Source organism: Notechis scutatus, chromosome 9 (genome assembly GCF_049901735.1).
Source record: "Notechis scutatus isolate UNSWTSFEM ecotype Mainland chromosome 9, rNotScu1.2, whole genome shotgun sequence".
In the NCBI taxonomy this organism is placed as follows: Eukaryota; Metazoa; Chordata; class Lepidosauria; order Squamata; family Elapidae; genus Notechis; species Notechis scutatus.
In genome coordinates this window covers 5,799,811-5,822,902 of record NC_142017.1, presented here as the reverse complement: position 1 = coordinate 5,822,902, position 23,092 = coordinate 5,799,811, and the positions used below count along the sequence as shown (strand labels likewise).

The 23,092-nt window shown below is 41.1% G+C and overlaps 1 protein-coding gene across 1 annotated transcript in view; it reads left to right on the top strand.

The window, feature by feature from the left end:
• Positions 1–23,092, top strand: part of NKD1 (NKD inhibitor of Wnt signaling pathway 1) — an 87,632-nt gene that overhangs the window by 40,009 nt on the left and 24,531 nt on the right. Inside the window, exon 5 of the mRNA XM_087971480.1 lies at positions 18,179–18,236. Coding sequence (XP_087827606.1) covers positions 18,179–18,236 — 58 coding nt within the window. The remainder of the gene's footprint in view (positions 1–18,178; positions 18,237–23,092) is intronic.

Here is a 23,092-nt window from a genome sequence, read left to right as displayed (position 1 = left end):
CATCTATTATCTGATGAGTTTGCTTCTTCCTCACCCACAGTGGTGGTTATTATCACAATTTATCCTAATCTTTTTTTTTTTAATTATTATTTTTCAGGGCAAGAGGGCTCGTAAATTCGGTTTAATTACAGCCGTGCCTTTGGGTATTAGATTAAGATTTGCATTTTGGAAAATAAAAAACCTGCATGTTGCTTCAAAGGGCTTTTTTTTGCTTTAATAAACTTCTTCTATCTTGTGTCCCCTCATTTTGCCACCTTGGTCTTCAGGGTGCTTACAAACAGGTGATGGGGTGTTTAGAATGGCTGTGGGAGTCGTCTTAAAAAGGAAAGAAAGTCTAAATTGACAATATAAATTACTAGCTCATACCTGTGCTTCGCTATGAAACTATGTGGCCGGGCTTAGTTTTTGTGGAGGAAAATAAGAGGGGAAAAAAAAATTGTGCCTCTGCCTACCAGCACCCATCGGTACTCACCTGGCTAGCGTCCTGTCAGGGTGTGAGAGAGTTGAGGGCTGTTTGGAAACTGAAACAGTATTTGCTATTTTGCATTGGTTCCTAACGTTGCTAAAGACAGAAGGAAAGCAACTTCAGATTCTCCACAGAGGCATTAGTACAGGGGCAGGGGGTGTTTGCTGGCACATTTCCTTTTTCCCATCCTGCAGGGAGAGCAGACTTCAAACGCTTTTGCAAGGGATTTTAAACACTGCATTTTGTTTTGTTTTTTTCTGTAGGTATCCAAGCCGAACCCCAGCTTTCCAATTGGTCTTTTCTCCTAAAGAGACAATAATCTTCTTCTTCTTCTTCTTCTTCTTCTCCTCCTTCTTCTTCTTCTTCTTCTTCTTCTTCTTCTTCTTCTTCTTCTTCTTCTTCTTCTTCTCCCCCTCCTCCTCCTCCTTCCCCCCTTCCTGCTCCCTTCAAACATGTTGTGGCTAAGTCCAAGCCTTGGGCCTCTTCTCTTGGTTTCCTTAAAAACCAAAACCACCCATCCTCGCTAGACTCACAAAACAAGGTTGGCGTGCCCCAAACACCTGCCAGATTTGCACATCCCATCTTTTCTTGACTCCATCCAGCCTGCGGGGCAGAGTTGGCACTGGAGTGGTGGAGGAATAAAACAGGATGAGGGGTTTTGATAGCAAGCCAAAGCGAGATACCAAAATAGGCTGTGGGATCGGATCCAGTAGTTCTTGGCTCGGGATCAATGAACGCTGTCTTTCGGCTAGTAAACTGCATGGTATGCGGGCTAAAGTTCTATATATTTTCTCTGGGATGGTGTCACCCTGACTCCAGGATGAGAGCATTATCAACATATCGCCAAGTCTTCCAGGAGCTCTTTTATATTACCTTTCTTTTCTTTTTTAGCTGCTTTGATTTACATCCGTTCTCTCCTTAAATTTCACTCAGATCAGTTGCAAAGCTTTCAGTGTGTGTGTGTGTGTGTGCATTGGTGTGCGAGAGTGTGCAATTACAGAAAAAGATGTTGAGACTGGAAAGAATGCAGAATGCCCAGCAACACATCTCCAAATGCAAAGCTATTCTGGAAGGAAAAAGTGCAGAGAAAAAAAAAATGCAGAGAAGAGCAACTAAGAGGATTAAAAGGTCTGGAGGCTAAAACCTACGGAGAACGGTGGCGGGATTTGGGTTTGGCTAGTCTAGAGGAAAGAAGGACTGGGGGGAGACATGATACCAGTATTCCAGTACTTGAGGGACTGCCTGGAATCAAGGAGAAACTGCCTAACAGGGAGGACAATTAACAGATTGCCTTCAGAAGTTGCAGGGCAGTGGTGGTTAACCTTTTTGGGGCTCCAGTGCCAAAAATTATGCGCTCACATGCCAGCACCCAGAAGGCAATGCCCCCCTCACGCCCCCTGTGTATGCGCATGCAATTGCCCCCTGCTACCCCCTTACCTGCACTGCCCTCACAGCTGATTTTTCGGCTGGTTTGAGGCCTTTTTCAGCCTCCCAGACAGTTTGAAAAGCCCTCTGCAGGCTTTGCAGGGCGAATAATAGGCCCGTTTCGTCACTTCTGTTATTGCAGTAAGTGACGAAACGGACCTATTATTCGTCCTGCAAAGCCTGCAGAGTTTTTTTTTTTCAAGCATCTGGGAGTCCAAAAAGGCTTCAAACCAGCCAAAAATCAGCTGTGAGGCGCAGTGCATGCGCAGTGAGGTAAGTTTGTCTGCGGCTCATGTGCCGGCACAAATGGCTCTGCGTGCCACCTTTGGCGTGCATGCCATAGGTTCGCCATCACAGTTGTAGGGGCTTCATCACTAGAGCTTTGCAGGTAGAAATTGGACAGTCACCTGTCTGAAATGTTCTAGTGTCTTGGTTGAGCAGGGGGTTAGACTAGAAGGCCTCCGAGGTCCCTCCCATCTCTGTTCTGATTGAGATTGATTGGGGTGTGTATGAGGGAACTAGCAGGCTGCATCTTCTCCTTTCTTGAGCTAAAATAGACCCCACCAAGATCTATCTAGGAAAGAGGAGAAGACTTAAATTTAGCAAGCCACGGGCCAAATGGGAAGCCAGGGAACCAAATTGGATCTGACCACCTTGGGAGGACGGGGGGGGGGGGTGGGGGTGGAATGCCTGGGGGGGGAATGTGTGATCTAAGGCATAAACTTGTTTTTATAGGGGCAGGGGAAATGAAGAGAGTTTGGCTGGAACCAAGTTTGAAGGAGTTTTTGGAAAAACAACAACAACCAAATTATATACTCTCCCCTCTCCAGTTTGTTCAAGGAGTTACACATATATTTTTTTTGCTTCTTAATTTATTAGCAAAACAACCTAAAAGGATAGGTTAAGCTGAGAACGGATGGCTGGGCCAAGATCATTCAGGGAGTGGAATGGCTCCAGAGAGATTTGCTAACCTTCTTGGCTATCATTTTGCTTCTGTAACTAAGAAGATAAACAAGATCATCAAAGGAATGAGAGTATATTTCAGGGTTTTCTTGTATGAATGTCATAAATCAAAGCACCAGGTTTGCAAGTACCTGGAGGAACCTCTCCCTGCGTTGCTGCTGAAACATCAAACAGTCACTAAATGAACTGTTATAAGTTGAGGACTACCTGTCCTAAAGGACTTTGCTTGAAGATTAGCAGGAAAATGACAGCAGAGATATGCAAACTTTGCTGGTCAAGTCTCATAAAAATAAAAAAACAGATGGAACATTTTCCAAAATAAATTGGCTTCTGTTAGAGTCCCCTCCTTTGCCAAATCCCGTGTTCTAAAATAAAAGCTTATATTGGAGTTACATGACCAAGGAGAAGTGTTTCAAACCCCAAAACCATTCTATATGCTTGGAGGCATTTTTTTTAAAAAAAAGAGAAATTGATGTAACGTGTGTTATGCTTATTCATTCTTATTTCTAACTAGATTTTTTTTGTATACATTTCCTAAAACTCTAGAGTTGTCCTTTCATTCGCTTGGGGAAAACTACTCAATTCTGTGTGATGTTAAGTGTCAGGGTTCCAGCAAACCTCCATCCCAATCAATAACTCCGAGACAAACATATCTCAAAAGTACTTTTATGAGGATAGTAAACTGGCACATCTGTGGAATCCCGAGTTTCTGGGCTTCCTACAATTTTCCAAACTACAAATCCATCCCCCGCTTGGCCGTCATCACATCACATGGCCCAATCACGATCTGTCCAAAAGTAAGATCCTTATTTCATCCTGCGCCATTCTCAATGACCTTGAACTAACAAAAGAATGTATTTTGTCTACTTAGAGCTACTCAATTGAATCCACCCCCTTCCACTTTCTCAGGCTTGTGGCAGCGTGGAAGTATCAAATCTCAGTATGGCTTCCAAAGATGACATTAAGCTTCCATCGAGTATTGCTATACAGCATACACAACAACAATAATAGTTAAAGATGTAGGTGGTAGTAAAAGTGACAAATAGATGGAGTTTTATTCATTGCATCAAGCCATACTGGGATTGTCTACTAGTATCCAGGTATTGAGCTCTTCCCAACCATGATTAACCATTTGTTATTTGTGCTTTTGAGTCAGTCTTGACTTCAGGCAGCTGTCTGGATATGTCCATGCGATTTTCTTGGGAAGATTTCTAGAAGCTACTCGTTCTATTTTCTTCTTAGGATAGAGGGGAGAGACGGGCCTAATGTCACCCTCTGGCTTTATGTCTAAAGTAGGGTGTCAGGGCTTTGACAAACCACCCCCATTCAAATCATAAGTCTCTATCCGCATCTAGAGATAGCCAATGGAGAGAGGAAGGGAAGGAGAGGGGAGAGAGGGAGGAAGAAAGAAAGAGAAAGAAAAAGAAAGAAAAGGAGAAAGAAAGAAAAGCACTTGGATTTCTTTAAAACCACGTGTAAACTTCCTTGTCCCCCTATAGCCTTTGGTCAGTCACAGAGGAAGGAAGGAAGGAAAAAGAAAGAAGGAAGGAAGGAAAAAAAGGGAAATGAAAGAAAGAAAGGGAAGGAAGGAAGGAAGGAAGGAAGGAAGGAAGGAAGGAAGGAAGGAAGGAAGGAAGGAAGGAAGAGAAAGGAGGAAGAAAGAAAAGCACTTGGATTTCTTTAAAACCACGTGTAAACTTCCTTGTCTCCCTATAGCCTTTGGTCAGTCACAGAGGAAGGAAGGAAGGAAGGAAAAAGAAAGAAGGAAGGAAGGAAGGAAGGAAGAAAAGGGAAAAGAAGAAAGAAAGAAAGGGTAGGAAGGAAGGAAGACAAAGAAAGAAAGAGAAAGAAAGAAAGAAAGAAAGAAAGAAAGAAAGAAAGAAAGAAAGAAAGAAAGAAAGAAAGAAAGAAAGAAAGGAAAGAAGGAAAGAAAGAAAGAAAGAAGAAAAAGAAAGAAAGAAAGAAAGAAAGAAAGGCTAGGAAGGAAGGAAGGAAGGAAGGAAGGAAGGAAGGAAGGAAGGAAGGAAGGAAGGAAGGAAGAAAGAAAGAAAGAGAAAGAAGGAGAAAGAAAGAAAAGCACTTGGATTTTTTTAAAAACCACGTGTAAACTTCCTTGTCCCCCTATAGCTTTTAGTCAGTCAAAGAGGAAGGAAGGAAGGAAGGAAGGAAAAAGAAAGGAAAGAAGGAAGGTAGGAAGGAAGAAAAGGGAAAAGAAAGAAAGAAAGAGAAAGAAGGAGAAAGAAAGAAAAGCACTTGGATTTCTTTAAAACCATTTGTAATCTTTCTTGTCCCACTATAGCCTTTAGTTAGTGACAGAGGAAGGAAGGCATGAAAAAGAAAGGAAAGAAGGAAGAAAGGAAAGAAGGAAGAAAGGAAAGAAAAAAAGAAAGAGAAGGAAGGAAAAAGAAAGAAAAGCACTTGGCCTTCTTGAAGACCACGTGTGATGGGCACAGTGTTTGTCCAACCTCTTGAGCGCTTAATGGCATTCATTAGCTTAATACTAAACAAACAAGGAAACCGGAGGGCCCTTCTGCCTCTGATCACTCAAGCGGCCTTTCCAGTTAATCTTGGGGGAGGTGGAGAGCTTGTCCTTTCATCCCCCTCGCCCAGCCCAGGTGTGGCCTCTGCTGATTAGAAGTCCAGTTGCCCATGAAAACCAGGAAAGGGAAGTTTTGGAGTTTCGGGTGAGGTTGTGGGCTCTATGCCTCATCAGTTTTTCTGTTTGGTCTATTGTTTGTCGCTCACACTGATCTAAAAGCATATCCATTACAGGTTGTCCTCAACTTAGGAGCACAATTGGAAGCAGAATTCCCAGTGATCGGTAAAACAATTTAGTGAATCATGCCCGGTTTTATCCCCGTTTTGGACAGGGTTGTTCAGTGAATCGCTACAATTGTTAAGCAAATTGTGTGCTCCCCCAATTTGACTTCATTTATTGGAAGGTTGCAAATGCTGATCACATGACCCTGGGATGCTGCAACCATTGTGTTGTGGTTCGCCGGCAGACGGCAGCGGAATCGGACAGTGGGGAAGAACAGGGAACAGTCAGGAAGTCTGGAGAGGACTCGGACAAGGGTCCTGCGTCCGATACAGAGATGGGGCCAGGACCATCTGGAAGTGGGGTGCTGACTCCAAAGCCTTCGGAGTCTGGAAGCAGTGAGGAAGAGGACCCAGGGGAGCCTGTTCCCAGTGTGCATGTGTGCAGAGCTGCTAGAAGGCGAGAGGAGCTGAAACAAAAGGGGTGACTTGGAAGTAAGGCTGGGAGGTGATTGCCCCTCCCATAAGGGATAAAAGTCAGACCTCAATGACAAAACCTTTGCAGGAAGCAAAGTAGTTCAATCGCTTCCGAGTCCTCCTTAAAGCTCTGTGTATTCTGGTCGGTTTTTTTCTGGTACTTTGGTTGGTTTCTGTTATAATTAAATTGGATACTTCTGTTATAAAGGTCAGGCCAAGATGATGATACCTTTGCAGGAAGCAAAGTAGTTTGATCAGTTCAGAGTCATTCTTGAAGCTCTTTGTACTTTGGTTGGGGTTTTTTTTTTTTTTTTGTATTTCATTTGGTTTCTTTTCTAGTTCATTTGATACTTCTGTTTTTGGCAGCACTTCACAGAACTGAAAGGTGTGTGCTTATCTTGGGGGACTGTTTGAGATTAATTCTGGTTGGGAATGAAAACAATTCCCAGCATTGCAATAAAATAAGACTTGTTTTTAAAATAAGTGTATGCGTAACTACAGTTTGGAAGCCTTGGTCAGAACACATTGTAAATACATGCAGGTTACCATGCACCCAAATTTTGATCATGTGACTGTGGGGAATACTCCAACGGTTGTAAGGCTGAGGACCATTTTCAGAAGTGGTTGGCCATTGCTGCCTTCTTGGGGACAAAAGAGAGAGACTGGCCCAAGGTGACCTAGCTAACTTTGCGCCTAAGGCTGCACTAGAACTCACAATCACCTGTTTTTTAGCCTGGTGCTTTAACCGCTACACCAAACTGTCTCCTGTAATGGTTAATATAGCCAGGTAAATAATTTTCCTTTCTACTTTACTCACTCTAACTCTACTTTAGTGTTCATTGGCTCCACTGTGCTCTATGGCCATCCTTCTTCCTTTCCCAAATGTAGGAGATCATCAGGCTGAGTTTGCAGCGGTGGGATCAAACGAGTCATTAGTTTGGAGTCATTGCGTTCCTACTAGAGAACCAAGTCCAGCTTTCTCCCCATGAATTCTCTTGACTCTTATCTAGCACCAATTTGCCTTGACCACTAGTAGATCAGATTCTTGTCTGTAGATAGCATGAAATAAACTCGTAGTCCTTTTGAACGTTATCCCGGCACCTGGTTTTCTTGTGCCTGACACCGTAGCATCACCTGGATCTAATCCTTTTCCCCTTAGATTCCAACCACCCTTAACTTCTGCGGGGAGAAACTCAGCTGCTCTCCCGTTTCCCCCGATGACAGCTTCTGCAACAGCAAACATTTCCAAAGAGCTGAAAATGTTTTGAACCGTCAGCAGAACTTGGTAAAGAAACTCCATTCAGGGTTGATCAGCTGTTCTTTACCGCTACGGCTCCCTACTGGGTAGCATAGCAATCCAGTTATAGCAAATCCTTAAGAGCAAAATCATTAGAGTAAAAGAAAAAGAAAAAAAAACACCAAAAGCTAGTTTATACAAACAGATTGAAGTTAGGGTCCTTCTCTCCCCCCTCCCCCCACCATAAAAAAACCCATTGAAAAAAAAGGGAGCGTTGCAGGCGCCAGCTGCTTTCCTTCGGTGATTTTTTTTTTTTTTAAAGAGATTGATTTCTTTCATCTTCTTTTTAAAGGGGTGGGGCTGTTGATGCTGTGTTTGTACAAGATCTGGAAGACTTGTCAAGTGAAGGGAGATGTTTTCCCCTTTGATGTCAGACGACTTGGTGCCCTATTTAGCACACAGTGGGGTGTTTAGAGAAGAAGCACTGGAGATGCTTCCAATTAGGTGGATTTGTGTCCTCGCCTCTAAATTTTCATTCTCTTCTGTCTGTATAAATAACATGCATGTCAGCAGGTGGCAATGAGGATGGCTTTACTTGATCTTGGAGGAGAAGTACAGTTTAGACCTGATTGGCATTCTGATGGGAGGACCAGAAAACTTTAATCGATGGATTGGACATTTGGACCATTGGGCCGTTAGAAGAAGACTAAAACCTCCTTAGGGATTTACTCCTATCCATGTGAGTAGGAAGTCCTAGCAAACAGACCATGCACTGTGTGGGGCCATCAAAGGTAGCTGATGGGATGCCCTTCAAACTTGTTGAATGATGGGTTCCACAAGCCGACAATTATGGCTAGACATCAGTCAGTGCTTCAGGGAATCTTATCCCTAAACAGAGTCATCTGGTCCTAAGCTACACATAATAGAACATCTCGTTTACCAAAGGAGATAGTAAACATTGTCTTAGACTCTTCAAATTCAATGTCTAAGATCTTCAAGATAAGCCTGGGATTGTCTGTGATCCAAAATTCTGGTGTTGTCTTCATCATCAGTTTTGACCATGGAGAACTAGATTGACCATGAAGAATTGACCATGAAGAACTGGATTGACCATGAAGAACTGACCATGAAGAACTAGATTGACCATGAAGAACTGACCATGAAGAACTGGATTGACCAGTGGGTTGACTTGATATAAAGAAGCTTCCATGCTCTCTGACGCCAAGATGTACCACTCTGTTTTGATCTGAGGGCCACATTCGGGACAACTTGTGAAGGTTGCTGCCTATCTCTAGAGAGCTTCATAAGATGTAGAGTAAGTCACTTTGGGACCCCAAGGGAGGCTTAGTCTCCTGTTGGGATGTGCCAATGCCAACTTTGGTGCCAGTTTGGAGATAGCAGCTCAGTTCCATCTCAATGTCTACCCTTACTAAGAGATCTTCCCTCCAAAACTCTGCTTTACTTCAGTGTTGCTTTCTCCTAGTAGGAAGCTGATGAAGGAGAGCAAGGGGCTGCTGCTGGCAAAAGAATGCTGCGATTTAGCCCATTTGGGATTGATTGACACGTAGGTGCCTTTCAACTGTCTGCATCTTTGATCAGGGCCGGACTTGTGGTTGCCCTCAAATGCAAGGTAGAGACGACTTGAGGTTCAGAGAGAGAGAGGTTTTAGGTGAACAGTGCTTGCATTGTAGCTAACTTCATCCTTTTCCTTCCCCACCTCCCTTTCCACAACAGTTATTTGGGGAAAGGGGAGGGAGAGGAGCCTTTTATATATCTCCAAATGTACGGCAGGCGCCAAGTCTAAAGGATGATGTTGATTGAGGTCATGGGTGATTCTGAAGCCTGCTGTTTGAAGGTGTCTCACGAGGAACGGGTTGATCCTAGAGCCTTCATCTAGGCAACTCCCACTGATTTCAAGGGGAGATTGACCAATATCAGACCAGGAGACAAGAAAGGCTCTGCAGTTTGATACCCTCCTACTGGGATGCTGATGTAATCTAATTATTATTTTTCTCCCCTTGTTTTTTTTTTTTCCTAAAGCACCATCAGTTTATTTTACTTTACTTTATTGTCATTGCACCTTGTACAAACAAAATTAAATACCCTCTTCGGGGTACATTATGACTTTGAAAATAAACACAAACACACATCCTTCACATTTTATATATTGAATGGAAAACCCCTGATATTGCATTAATATTGCACTATACAGTAGAATTCAATAGAGTTACTGTCCTGGGATAGAAGCTGTTTTTCAGCCTATTTGTCCTTGTTTTTATTATTATTCTGTACCATCTGCCAGATGATCATAGTTTTAAAAAAAAGGGTTCCCAGGATGAGATGGATCTTTGGGGATGTTTTGAACTTTCTTAAGGCAGCAGGAGCTATGAAGCTCTTCCAAAGAGGGGAGAGGGCAACCCATGATCTTCTGGGCAATGATGCTAACCCTCTGGAGTGCTGTCCTATCTGCCACTGGGCAATTGTCAAACCATACAGAGGTGCAGTCAGTTAAGATGCTCTCTATGGTGCAGCGGTAGAAGGTCACCAGCAGTTTTCCATTCAGTTGTTGCTTCCTGAAAAGTCTCAGGTTGTATAATCTCTGTGGGGTCTTTTGACCAGGGCTGCAATGTGAGCACCCCAGGTCAGGTCCTCTTTTAGGGTAACACCCAGAAACTTAAAACTGGCCACTTGCTCCACTTGGTCTCCATGGATAAGCAAGGGCTGGGTGTCTGATCTGTTCCTTCTATAGTCCACTATAAGCTTCTTGGTCTTCTTGGTGTTGAGGACCAAGTTATTGTCTCCACACCATGAAAGCAACCAGTCCACCTCATCTCATTAGGCAGACTTATCCCACCCCCCAGTTACCATCAGTAACTCCTTGGGAACTTTGGGTTCAACCAGAGTGCGGGCTGGGAAATGCTTTCATAGCATACCAGAAAAATAGGAAGGGCCTTTGTGCATCTTAGTCTTTCAATTAAGGAACTAAGTCTGCTAACTGTGTATGGAGATTCTCAGTCGTCCAGATCATGGTTGTCCCAAAAGAGCTTTTTTCAAGAGGTAACTGGACTTTCTGTTTTTTCTTTGAAGACATTTCGCTTGTTATCCAAGAAGCTTCTTCAGTTCTGTTGCATAGCTAAATGTATATGGAGATTCTCAGTCGTCCAGGTCATGGTTGTCTCAAAAGTGTTTTTTCAAGAGGCAACTGGACTTTCTGGTTTTTCTTTGAAGATGTTTCACTTCACATTCAAAGAGCTTCTCCAGTGTTTCTCTCTCTCCTTCCCTCCCTCCCTCCCTCTTTCTTTCTTTCTTTCTTTCTTTCTTTCTTTCTTTCTTTCTTTCTTTCTTTCTTTCTTTCTTTCTTTCTTTCTTTCTTTCTTTCTTTCTTTCTTTTTCTTTCCTTCCTTCCTTCCTTCCTTCTTTCCTTCCTTCCCTCCCTCCCTCCCTCCCTCTCTCTCTCTCCCTCCCTCTGATATTATTATCTACTGATAAAAGAGTCTATGGATATTCTCAGTTGTCCAGGTCATGGTTGTCTCAAAAGTGTTTTTTCAAGAGGCAACTGGACTTTCTGGTTTTCCTTTGAAGACGTTTCGCTTCTCATCCAAGAAGCTTCTTCAGCTCTGCTGGTTCTGCTAGCGTTGGCTACCAGGGGTATGAAAGCTTCAGAGAATTTAGTTGGATTAGAGAGCACATGTCCTCTTTTCAATATACCTTCTTGCTCTTGTGACTTATTTTATTGTGATAGGTCCAGTAGAATAAAACGTGACTGAAATATAAAATCCGCTATCACAGGGTTATGATTACAATTGATCAGTGGAACAACTTGTCTCTGGAGGTTGTGGGTGGCTCCAACATTGGAAGCTTTTTCAAAGAAGAGATTGGACAGGCATTTGTCCTAAATGGTGTAGGATCTGCTTGGCTGGGAGTGGGGGTTGGACTGGAGGACCTCCAAGGGTCCTTTCCAACTCTGTTATTCTGTTATTGTTTTTTATGATTATGTGTATCCATCCCACCAAAGAAAGTCTGGAACTGGTACAAGATCTCCAGCGATAGACAGGGTTGGACTAGAAAACCTCCAAGGTCCCTTCCAAATCTGTTATTCTGTACGGGTAGAACTTTGGGTGGAAATAGAAGTGGAAATGATGGGTGTCACCCATCCCCTCCCACTTGTGACTGTAGTACTGTAACTTTGTTGCTTGTGTCCTAACGATTTATATTGACTGTTTCCTAGTATGATTTGATTGCTTATTGTACCCTATGACTATCATTAAGTGTTGCACCTGATGATTCTTGACTTTTGACAAATGTATCTTTTCTTTTATGTACTTGGTTCATATGCACCAAGACAAATTTCTTGTGTGTCCAATCACACTTGGCCAATAAAGAATTCTATTCTATTCTATTCTATTCTATTCTATTCTATTCTATTCTATTCTATTCTATTCTATTCTATTCCTATATTATCCTATCTTCTATTTTATTCTATTCCATTCCATTCCATTCTTGTCTTCATTCCAATATTCTATTCTATTCTTAATTCTATTCTGTTCTAAATTCTATTCCATTCCATTCCATCCCTTATTCTATTCTATTCTATTCTATTCTATTCTATTCTATTCTATTCTATTCTATTCTATTCTTTCTTTTCTATTCTATTCTATTCTATTCTATTCTATTCTATTCTATTCTATTCTATTCTATTCTATTCTATTCTATTCTATTCTATTCTATTCTATTCTAACGTGTCCTGTCCTGTCCTGTCCTGTTCTACTTTCTATTCTGTTCTATTTTCTACTCTACTCTACTCTACTCTACTCTACTCTACTCTACTCTACTCTACTCTACTCTACTCTACTCTACTCTACTCTCATCTAATCTACGGCCATGCAGTGGGGAACCTACATTTTAGGAGCATAGATTGGGATTCATGGATTGTGCTAAACCATGGTTTCTTGAAGAAGTTGCAAGGGACTGCCTTTACTTATGCTAAACTATGATCTATTGTTTCCTCACTGTGATAGTCACAGGTTCACGAAGCCTGCTAAGAGAAGGATACACATTTTTGTCAAAGGAAATGTATAACGTCACAAACCATACTTAGGTTTAGAAGTGAACGGAAGGAATACGAAGTTTGATAGATCAACAGAATAGAAACGGACCTTGGAGGTCATCTAGTCCTACCCCCTGCTCGAGCAGGAGAGTCTACTTCTATTTAGATTGATTTAAATTAACACAGGTTATTTAAATAGACACAGACATAGTTGGAAGGGAACTGCAAACCCTGGTTGAAGAATTGTTGGTTGTTCTCCTCTGGCGTATACATTATGCCGAGCAAACTATTTTACGTTCTTTCAGGCCTTTTTCTCTCTAGGTCTCTCTCCTTTCTCTCTCTCTCTCTCTCCCCTCCTTTCCACCCCCATCAGACCTCCAGTGATTCCTGAATTACAAGAATTCTTGGAATATATAAGCTTTAATGAGTTATGCAGGCACGATTTCTCTCCCCGCTCCCTCTTCGTGGCATTAACATCTGTTAGCTTTTAAGAGAACAGAGTTTCAGACCCCACCCCCAAAAAAGGGCTGTTGAGGGAAAATACACCGAGTGGGGAGACTGTGCAAAGATATTAAATTTTCTAGCAGGAAGCCTTGGTTTTAAAAGTGGGAGAATAAGGGGAATTGGGGTTGGCAAAATCCTGGAGCTTTGATGTGGTTGCTTTTAAGGAAATTCATAGAGAAGACTGGTCCCTGGTAGCATTTCTGAACATGGGTGTGCTCTGCTTCGGAGTGTGTGTGTGTGTGTGTGTTTGGGATTTTTGTGGAGCTGTTGCCTGATGTAGCAATGTTACCGTGGAAAGATTCTGATGGAAGCGTCCCAAAAGTTGATAGAGAAGGGGGTGTTCATTTAAATCTCCCCCCCTCAAGTAACAACTCTGTGAGACAGGTCGAGCTGGCCCAAAGTCATTTGGTGAATGTCCACTTCTGAAGGTAGATCTGAACCTGGGTGTGTCCTGGTCTTCATCCAACTCTTGATGCCTTTCTGGCTTTCAAAATCAAGCTCTTGGTTGATTTCTTCTAGAATTGTTGGCTGTTAGTGTCTTGTCAGAGTGATAGACATGAGTTTCCTAGTTCTTGGTGGTGTTACAAAGGTGCAAAGACTTGTTATAGAGGATTGAGATAATACTTTTTATCTTTCAAGTTATTGACGTCCCTGTTCACACTGGGCTCTCTCTTTTGGCTGGGGTAGATTCTTCCTTCCTTCCTTCCTTCCTTCCTTCCTTCCTTCCTTCCTTCCTTCCTTCCTTTCCTTCCTTTCCTTCCTTCCTTCCTTTCCTTCCTTCCCTTCCCTTCCCTGAGGAAAGGAAAGAGAGAGAGAGAGAAAGAGAGAGAGAGAGAGAGAGAAAGAGAGAGAGAGAAAGAGAAAGAAAGAGAGAGAAAGAGAGAGAGAAAGAAAGAGAGAAAGAAAGAAAGAAAGAAAGAAAGAAAGAAAGAAAGAAAGAAAGAAAGAAAGAAAGAAAGAAAGAAAGAAAGAAAGAAAGATGGCATACTTGTAATTCTGGGTGGGAAAGGAGCCCAAGACCAATCTTTGAGACATCTGATCTTCCCACACCTTCTGTTGACAGATTTATAGAGTTGCATTAGTTCCCTAGTAAAAGCCCTACACCTGTGTTTTGCTTATGGGGCAAACACAGTTTCTCATTTGCCCAGGGAAGGTTTATTTATTTGCAGTGACAATTGACCAGGATGAAATCACAGCCTTCCTTCTCATGGTAGAGCACCTGTTGGGAGGCAAGCTGGATTACAACTGACAGAACTGGAATAGGGTGGGGTCCTATTGGGGGATCTTGAAGGCTGCCAAGAACAGGCTCAAAACAGTTGTGTTTCTTCTTTCAAGTTTTCTGATGCTCCTCTCATTGGAACATCCCATCTGTTCTTCACTGGAGCACTTTCCCCCAGAGAGCAGCTACATCTCTAGCCACTTCTCTCTGGGGCTAACCCAGATCAAGCCAACCCTATGAGAGGTTAACAGGACGTGTGAAGCCAGTCATTAGTTCTGCCACAATCTGCTTCATGGTGATATTTGAAGGATAAAACAATAGCTCGATGGCTTCCAATCTTGAGATGTTTGGAGTAAAGGCGGAGTACCAATTAAGACCCATTGGCCATAAGGATCATTCGCCCCAACTCATAGCTGTATAATGACTTTCGGTTTGTCTGAGGCTCTTTCGGCTATATAAACTGTCATTTTCTTTGCAGGATTTACAAGAAATGGTTTTCTATGTCTTTCCTGAACAAATGGCTTCCTTAACTAGGCCATTTTGGGCTTAGTTAGAAGATATGTATGTATGTATGCATACATATACATTTGTGCCGTGTAGACACACAATACACTTTCTCTCTCTCTCTCTCTCTCTCTCTCTCTCTCCTTTGAATGGGCCTGCAATCCCCTCTATTGGATGGAGTCAAGGCGATTGAAGGGAGCATGAGAATTTACTGGCCGAATGTCCTTTTTGATGCCTAAGGGGAGTTCACAGCAGACAATAACTCATTGCTCCTAGAGAGACAAATACCTGCTGCTACTAAGAATTGAACTCACAGCCTCCTGATTGTGAGGCAAGACCGCACCACACACACACACACACACACATATAAATACATATATGTATTCTCTCTCTCTCTCTCTCTCTCTCTCTCTCTCACACACACACACACACACACACACAGTATGTATGTATGTGTGTAGATATATATGCACACAATATTCTCCGTTGGGTGATGTCCTTATTTTTTCACATTGATGGCACTTCCTTCCTTAGCCGTCATTTTTTTTTCTAAAATAAAAATCCCCCAGGGTTTAAGCTGCCTTTTTAAGGAAAAATGCTACACCCTCCTGTTGCTAGCTTTGGGACTTCTCACAATTACTGTTCTTTTAAGACAAGTGTGGAGTGAAATAAATGCATTTGGAATAAATGTATTCTGACTTCAAAATAAATGCACTGCACTCTTTTCCCAAGTTAGAATGGAGCATCTGGTTATTGTTAGGTGAAGTTTTCCTTCTCCCATTATTCTCCAGGTGAGTTGTGTTTGTCAATCTCGGCAACTTTCAGATTTGTGGGTTTTAATTCCTAGAAACCCCCAGCCAGACAGCTGGAAAATTCTGGGAGCTGCAGTCCAAAGCTCTTAAAGTTGTTGGTGTAGGTTTGACAAACATTGCTCCAGGTGTATTGGATTACAATTTCTAATTTCTTGTTTCAAAATTCAGCAGGTTTTAATGCAACATCATTAGCGAGGAACTGCTGTGGCAATTACAAACATTTTGCCCCTCTTTCAGAACTGATACCCGGCTTCCTAAAGGAACATTGGAGACCCTTAGCCCCCTTCCCTTGATTTCAATGGAAAATCTATGTGATTATTTTCTCCTTGGAATCTGATCTGGGCTTATCTTTGCAAAGAGGGCGATGTTTTCTCTCTGTTTTAAAAGCGATGGTAGGGGTGTACTTATGTCTCTTTGCCTGGAGAAGTGAATCTTTCTTCCTTGGTTCTTGGAATAATAATCATCATCATCATCATAACAATGATATCAACAGCAGTTTGAACATCTGACAATCCATTCTGAACATCTAGAGGAGGAGGAGAAAGAAAGAGAGAGAGGGAGAAAGGGAAGAAGAAGGAGGAGGAGGTGGGAGAGCGGGAGAAGAGGAAGGAGGAGGAGAGGAAGAAGAAGGAAGAAGAGTAGAAGAGGAAGAGGGGAAGAGGAAAGAGGAGGAGGAGGGAAAGAAGTTGAAGAGGAAGGAGAGGAGGAGGAGGAGGAGGAGGAGGAGGAGGAGGAGGAGGAGGAGGAGGAGAGGAGAAGAAGAAGAAGAAGAAGAAGAAGAAGAAGAAGAAGAAGAAGAAGAAGAAGAAAAAGAAGAAGAAGAAGAAGAAGAAGAAGAAGAAGAAGAAGAAGAAGAAGAAGAAGAAGAAGAAGAAGAAGAAGAAGAAGAAGAAGAAGAGAAAGGGAAGAGGAAGAAGGAGGAGGGGAGAGGGGAAAGAAGAAGGAGACGGAGAGGCAGAAGGAGGAAGAAGAAAGAAAGAAAGAATTCTGCCTGTCTGCACACACATAGTTCTATTAAATAAATGCCTGCCTGCCTGAGATGATGCATAGCATAATCAGACAGGCACCACAGAGAGCAGAATTTTAATTGACAGCTGATGCACTCCAGTTACCTAGCGGTGGCTCTGAAAGGCACAAAGATTAGCATGGTTGGTTTTAGAAAAGAACATTCGGTTAATAGGCTATTAATAAGCGTATTGATGCTCTTGCAGAAATCAACAAAACAGCTATTTGGAAGTTCTCATTATAATAACCACCCTGAGGAGAGGAAATTTAAAGAAGCGAAGCCTGAATTGTCAATAATTATCAACCCAGTTAAACAAATAACTAACGAATACAGAATGGGGAATGATAAATATAAACTAATGCTCGGAGGGCTGAGGGGAGAATGTGTATTTTTTTTTTTTTAAGGGAGAGAAATTGAGGAAAAAAATTATTCTCCTCTACAAGCTCTCCCCCCCCCCCTCCAAATTACCATGCTACCTTATTCCATATTATTACCATACATTACCAATGCGGTCGTGATTTTAAAAGGAGTAAATGAATTGTTTGCATTTTTAAAAGGTTACAGTCTTTTGTACAATAAAGATGTATAAAATGTACATTAAAGATGTATAAAAAACCCAAGTTTTTTTTTTTAAAAAGCCCACATCTTTATTGGTTTTAAGGCTCAGTAAAGCCTTAAAAGGGGCTGGTTTTAAGGCTCGATTTTGGAATTGTATTGACAATATGGGCGGGCAAAACTGCTAATTTTCCAAAGCACAGATGTAAGGATGCAGAATTGGGACTGTGGAGATTCAGGCTGAATCTCCATTCCACCTTAGAAACCCACCTGGATGAATTTAGGCCAGATACGTCTCTATCTCCCAAGGTGGTTGTAAGGAAAAAAAATAGGAAGAAGGAATCCACTGAAATTGGGTGGCCAAATGCATTTAAATTCATCATCGTCGTCAACCTACCCTAAGCAGTAAACATTAGGATAGCACCTGGGGTTAAATATTTACAGATATTTAAGTTGTAGTTGTCAATATACAACCCCACTTGGACCCACGACCACAACTTTCCATTGCTGAGCCAGTGGTTAAGTGAATTAGGGCCAAGTTTATGATGGCTTTTTTTTTGGCCATGGTTGTTAAACGAATCACTGCAATTGTTAAGTGAATCATGCAGTGATATGCAATGTAATTTCATTTTAATGTATGGTGATTAGTGTACATTCAAAGTGACAATGAAGTATTATATTCTACTCAACTCTACTCTATTGTTCCATTATTCTATTCTATTCCTGCTATTCTTTTCTATTCTGTTCTGTTCTATTCTGTTCTGTTCTGTTCTGTTCTAGTCTAGTCTAGTCTAGTCTCTATATTCTACATTCTATTTTTATTCTATTCTATTCTGTTCTATTCCATTCCATTCCATTCCAGCTCCCCTCACAGACTTTGTTGGGAAGGTTCCAGAAGGTGGTCATGTGACCTGATATACCTGCCATGTTTGTACATATATTCCGGTTGCCAGGTGCCTGAATTTTGTGACTGTGAGGAGGCAGTGATGGTTGTAAGTGCGAGGACTGGTTCCAAGTCACTTTTTCCAGTGCCATTGTCACTTTTGTCGGTTTGTAAGCCTAGTGCCTGTAGTTTTATAGACACAGTGTTGACTTTTTTTTTACCAGGGGCTGGTTTTGGGTTTCATTAATGTGAGTACCAAATAAAAATATTATTTAATATGAAATAAACTAACAGACACCTTTTTTCTTTCTTCCTCGTTATAGGAGGCAGCTGGTGAAATTTTCAGGGAGGCGCTTGAGAATGAACATTTTCATCTCGAAGGTGATTTTTTAAATATATACATATATATATATATATAAAAGTAAACATTGTCTCTCTTAAAAAAAAAAATTCCCCAAGGCATAAGGATGTATGTTGGTCAACTTGCAAAGAAATATCCTGCTTGTCATCTGTCCCACCTTGTAATATTTTTGGTTCCAAGCCTTAGTCATATTTTTTTTTTAAATATTTATTTGTAACTCTTTGTTTATTTTGGCCTTTCTATTCTCTCCACTGTTCATGGGCTTCCTTTTTAAACATTGAATTCTTCTTTGAATCGTACGAGCAGTTTGTATAAAATGAATGAGATCTTCATGATTAAGATTGAGCTACCTGGAGAAACGCTACAAGGCTTACCTGTTCAGCTAGTCCTCGGCTTATGACCACAATTGAGCCTAGAATTTATGTCGCTAAGTGAAAAATTCATTTTAACCCCATTCTACAACTTGGTCTTGCCACAGTCCTTCAGCAAATCACTGTGGTTGTTGTTGGTTTTTTTCAATGATTTTTATTGTTCTTTTTCACCTTTTATACATTTTAACCTTAATATTAACAGTACTGTGCCATCATTATTAGATAAACAAATCTCATGTAAATATCTATATTTATATACATTCATAAATGTTTATATTTTCTTATCTCCATTATCCTTAGTTCTATTGTTCCACCATTTATACCAATTGCCCTGAATTTTGTAATATTCCGACTCTTCTTTATCTTTTAATTTTAATGTCAATTTATCCATTTCAGCACTTTCAGCATTTTTTTTTTTTTGAATTACTAATTCCTCTGAAGGCATATTATTTTGTTTCCAGCATTGTTATTATGAGCCTTTGTGGTGCAGTGGTTAGAGTGCAGTACTGCAGACTACTACTGCTGCCTACAATTTGGCAGTTCAAATCCCACCAGGCTCAAGGTTGACTCATCCTTCCATCTTTCCAATGTCAGTAAAATGAGGACCCAGATTGTTGGGGACAAGAGGCTGACTCTGTAAACTGCTTAGAGAGGGCTGTGAAGCATGGTGAAGTGGTATATAAGTCTAAGTACTGTTGCTATTGTGCATATACTATCTTTGTTACTGTCAAAATATGTAGTAAAATATATTTCATCTTTTTCCTATATTTCCCTTTTATTTATTCCCAACTAAAACAACTCTGGTTTAAACTGTATTCGATCCTCCACTTTTCTTGTATCCAACTCCCTATTTTATAGTCCAGTATTTTTGGGCTTCCGGGCATAACCACCACATATGATAGAAGGTACCTTGGTTCTGTTTGCCTTTCCAGCATGTCGGATTCATGTTAGGGTACATTTTATCCAATCTCATTGGTGGCATCGCTGAAGTTGTTAAGTGAGCAACACCATTGTTAAGTGAATCTGGCTTCTCCACTGACTTTGCTTGTCAGAAGGTCACTAAAGGGGATCACGTGACCCCCAGGACACCACATAACCATTGTAAATATGAACTAGTTGTCAAGCATCCGAATGTAAAATCACGTGGCCACGGGTATGCTGCAGCGGTCATAAGTGTGAAGGAGGTCATAAGTCACATTTCTCAGAGCCATGGTAATGTCGAATGGTCACTAAATGAACTGTCGTATGTCGAGGACTACCTGCAGTGGAATCCTTCCATCTCTTGTTCCACTCTTTCTTTCTTTCTTTCTTTCTTTCTTTCTTTCTTTCTTTCTTTCTTTCTTTCTTTCTTTCTTTCTTTCTTTCTTTCTTTCCCAAATCTCTTGCATTCAGTGGGCGGTGAGCATAATCATCTCTCGCCGAGTTGTTTTGGGGTGGGATGAAAGAAAGAAGAAGGTTCCTAGGTTTTCTATTCCTTTTATTTATTTTATTTTATTTTATTCGTTTGCCAAGTTCAGTTTCTCCTCTGCAGGCATTCTGACAACCCCTTGGTTTTCAAGAGGCCCATTTTATATGCAATCCCGTGCCTCATTATCGGAGTTTGCTCATTACAGAGGGTGTCTCTCTCTGCCACCATGTCTTTTGTCTTCCTAATCTTTGAGAAGTGTCTGTTTTCATAACTTTCAGGCACTTTCCTAAAAACCCCATTTCTTTTGCTTAGGCGGTTACTGTGCAAATGCAACAGGGGAGGGGATGCTTTCCCCAACCCCCCCTTTGAGTTTCCAAGTATAAGTTTAAGGGAGAAAAAATGGATTTAATTTACTTACATTTTAATAATTTGTCTTTCTTTTCCATTTCACCTCATTTTGCCTCTCTGAACTGCTTGGAGATGTTCCTGTTGGGTTGGGGTATAGAATCCATTGTCAATATACAAGTGTATGTGAAAATTGCTTTAAAAAGTCGGAAGAATATTTTAAGAGTAGATCCTTTTCACTTCCCTTCTCTATCTTTCCTTTCCTTTCCTTTCCTTTCCTTTCCTTTCCTTTCCTTTCCTTTCCTTTCCTTTCCTTTCCTTTCCTTTCCTTTCCTTTCCCTATCTTCCCCTTTCCTTTCCTTCTTTCCTCTCCTCTCCTCCCCTTCCCCTCCCCTCCGCTTCCCCCTACCTCTCTCTTTCTTGTCTTCTCCTGTCTCTGCCTTTCAACATTTGCTTTTTCCCATTTTCCCTGTATTTCAATGTTTTAACACTAATTCTATAATGAAAAGAAAAAATATTGTGACCTGAAACCGAGCCAACAAAGCTCCCGTTAAGACTAGCATAGCATTCAGAACGTATCTTCAGCAGCTGTAGAGCTGCTTCTTATGCATTAGAAGTTTCTTTGTTTGATATCCTTTCTTTATGCACACAGAAGATGGGTTCTTACCATTTCTTGCTCGAGAAAGCAGATTCAGATTGTACCTCGGAAGAGGGTTGTTTTTTTTTTTTTTTACTTTCTTCGTTTCTCCTGTAGTTGTGAGTTAGGTTGATACTTGTGTTCTCTTTTTCTACTTTTCTTTTCTTCTCATTGTATGGATGGATACCTCATTTAGCACTATCCATGGAATAGGATAGGATAGGATAGAATAGAATAGAATTGAATTGGAAGGGACCTTGGAGGTCTTCTAGCCCAGCCCCTGTCTAGTCTTTTTAAAAACCTCCAATGATGGAGCACCCACAATTTCTGGTGGCAAGCTGTTCCACTGGTTAATTATCCTCACTGTTCAGAAGTTTCTTCTCAATTCCAGGTTGCTTCTCTCTTTGATTAGTTTCCAACCATTGTTTATTGGCTTTGCTTCATTTTCGGGCCATTGCAGTTGAATGCTAACTACAGTGTTGTGTGAACAGGATCCCAAACCTGTGATTCATTGCAACGATTTTCTGGAATCATCTAGCTCGGTGGTGCTCAACCTTTTCTTCACCAGCAAACCGCTTTAAATAGCTTTTGTGGCCATGGACTTCCAAGACTTAACTCCAGATTTAAATCCTAACATTTCTTCTTTGTAGACCGCCTTGTGAGGACATCACGCCCCTCTCAGGGGTCCATGGACTACAGGCTGAGAACCACTGACCTAGCTTCATAAATTACAATTTGAGGTGGACTTGTTTCATTAAACTATAGACAAGCCGGCAATCATTTCTCCTTGTTGAAATATCAAGCGAAAGATTTAATTATTTTGAAGTCAGGTTACCTTCAAGTCAAAATTGATCCCTGGTGACTTAGAGAGATATGACTAGATAGCAATTTTCTTGGTACACTACAGAAGATGGTGGTTTGTGACATCTTACAGGATGGTTTGTTTGTTTGTTTGTTTGTTTAGCCCAATCTGATCTGCAGTTCTAAATTTTCCAAGTGGTTTTCTATCCAAGTCCTTACAATTGCCCATCTTTCCTAGTTTTCTAAACCTAAGAAGGTTCATTTTTTAGCTGTGCTGTAGGAAAGTTATACTCAACTCCCAACCGTTCATGATTTTCATTCACATATTTTGCTGACCATAATATAATTTCCTAGTTTTGTCTTGATAGGCTGTGTGAATCTGACCATTGTGGTTTATAGGACAGCTTACAGCCCTAGTAGCTTATTCAACAAACCCCCCCTGATTCAGATAAACTGATATAGCACATTACATAGTTCTTCTTTCTTATGAACTAATAATCTGTGAAAATTCCTTCGTGATATTCTGCATTTCTCTGACATGATATATTGATGGGAGAGATAAATGAGATAGGATCATGTCTATCCCTCTTGTCAAGCGCAAAGAAGATCTGGCATGGTATCAGACCTCCTGCCATGGATGGGGTTGGGCTAGGACCTCCAAGGCCCCTTCCAATCCTAATCTTATGTTCTAGCAGACATTATAGCTGCTTTTGATGGACCGGTGTGTTTCTTGCCTTTATGGGCAACCCCCAAAGTATTTTTGGATATGTAGCTTCCCAAACATTTAGACCATCTGGTGACCTACTGATCCTTCACCTGAGAAGATATAAAAAAAACTGCAGGGATCAGACAAAGCTCCCTTTAGATAAGCAGTAGAATTCATTGATTTTCTTCCAAATTGGATCTATTACTTCCCACACTTTATGGAATTACCCGCAGTAAGCACCAGCAGCCAAAATAATAATAATAATTTTTTAAAAACCCTCTCTACTTAGCCCCCCAAAAAAAAAAAAAAAAAAGATTCTGGATTTAATTTCCAAGGTTGCATTGCGGGGCTTAATCAAATCTTTTTCTTCTTCACTAGCTTAACCGGTCAACAGTGAAAGGCTCCGGATTCTGGGATTAAGATTGTCTTTGGTAAAAGGACTGTTGCACAAGTCCTTTTTTTAAAAAAAATTGTGGAAAGAACATAAATCAACATCAAAGCTGTAAGCCACAAGAACAGGTTGTTGACTCAGTTTTGAGATTTGACAAGAGGCTCAGCTTGGAGCTGTGTTATTTTGTTTATCCTGCAGCAGGAAGATAAAAATACTC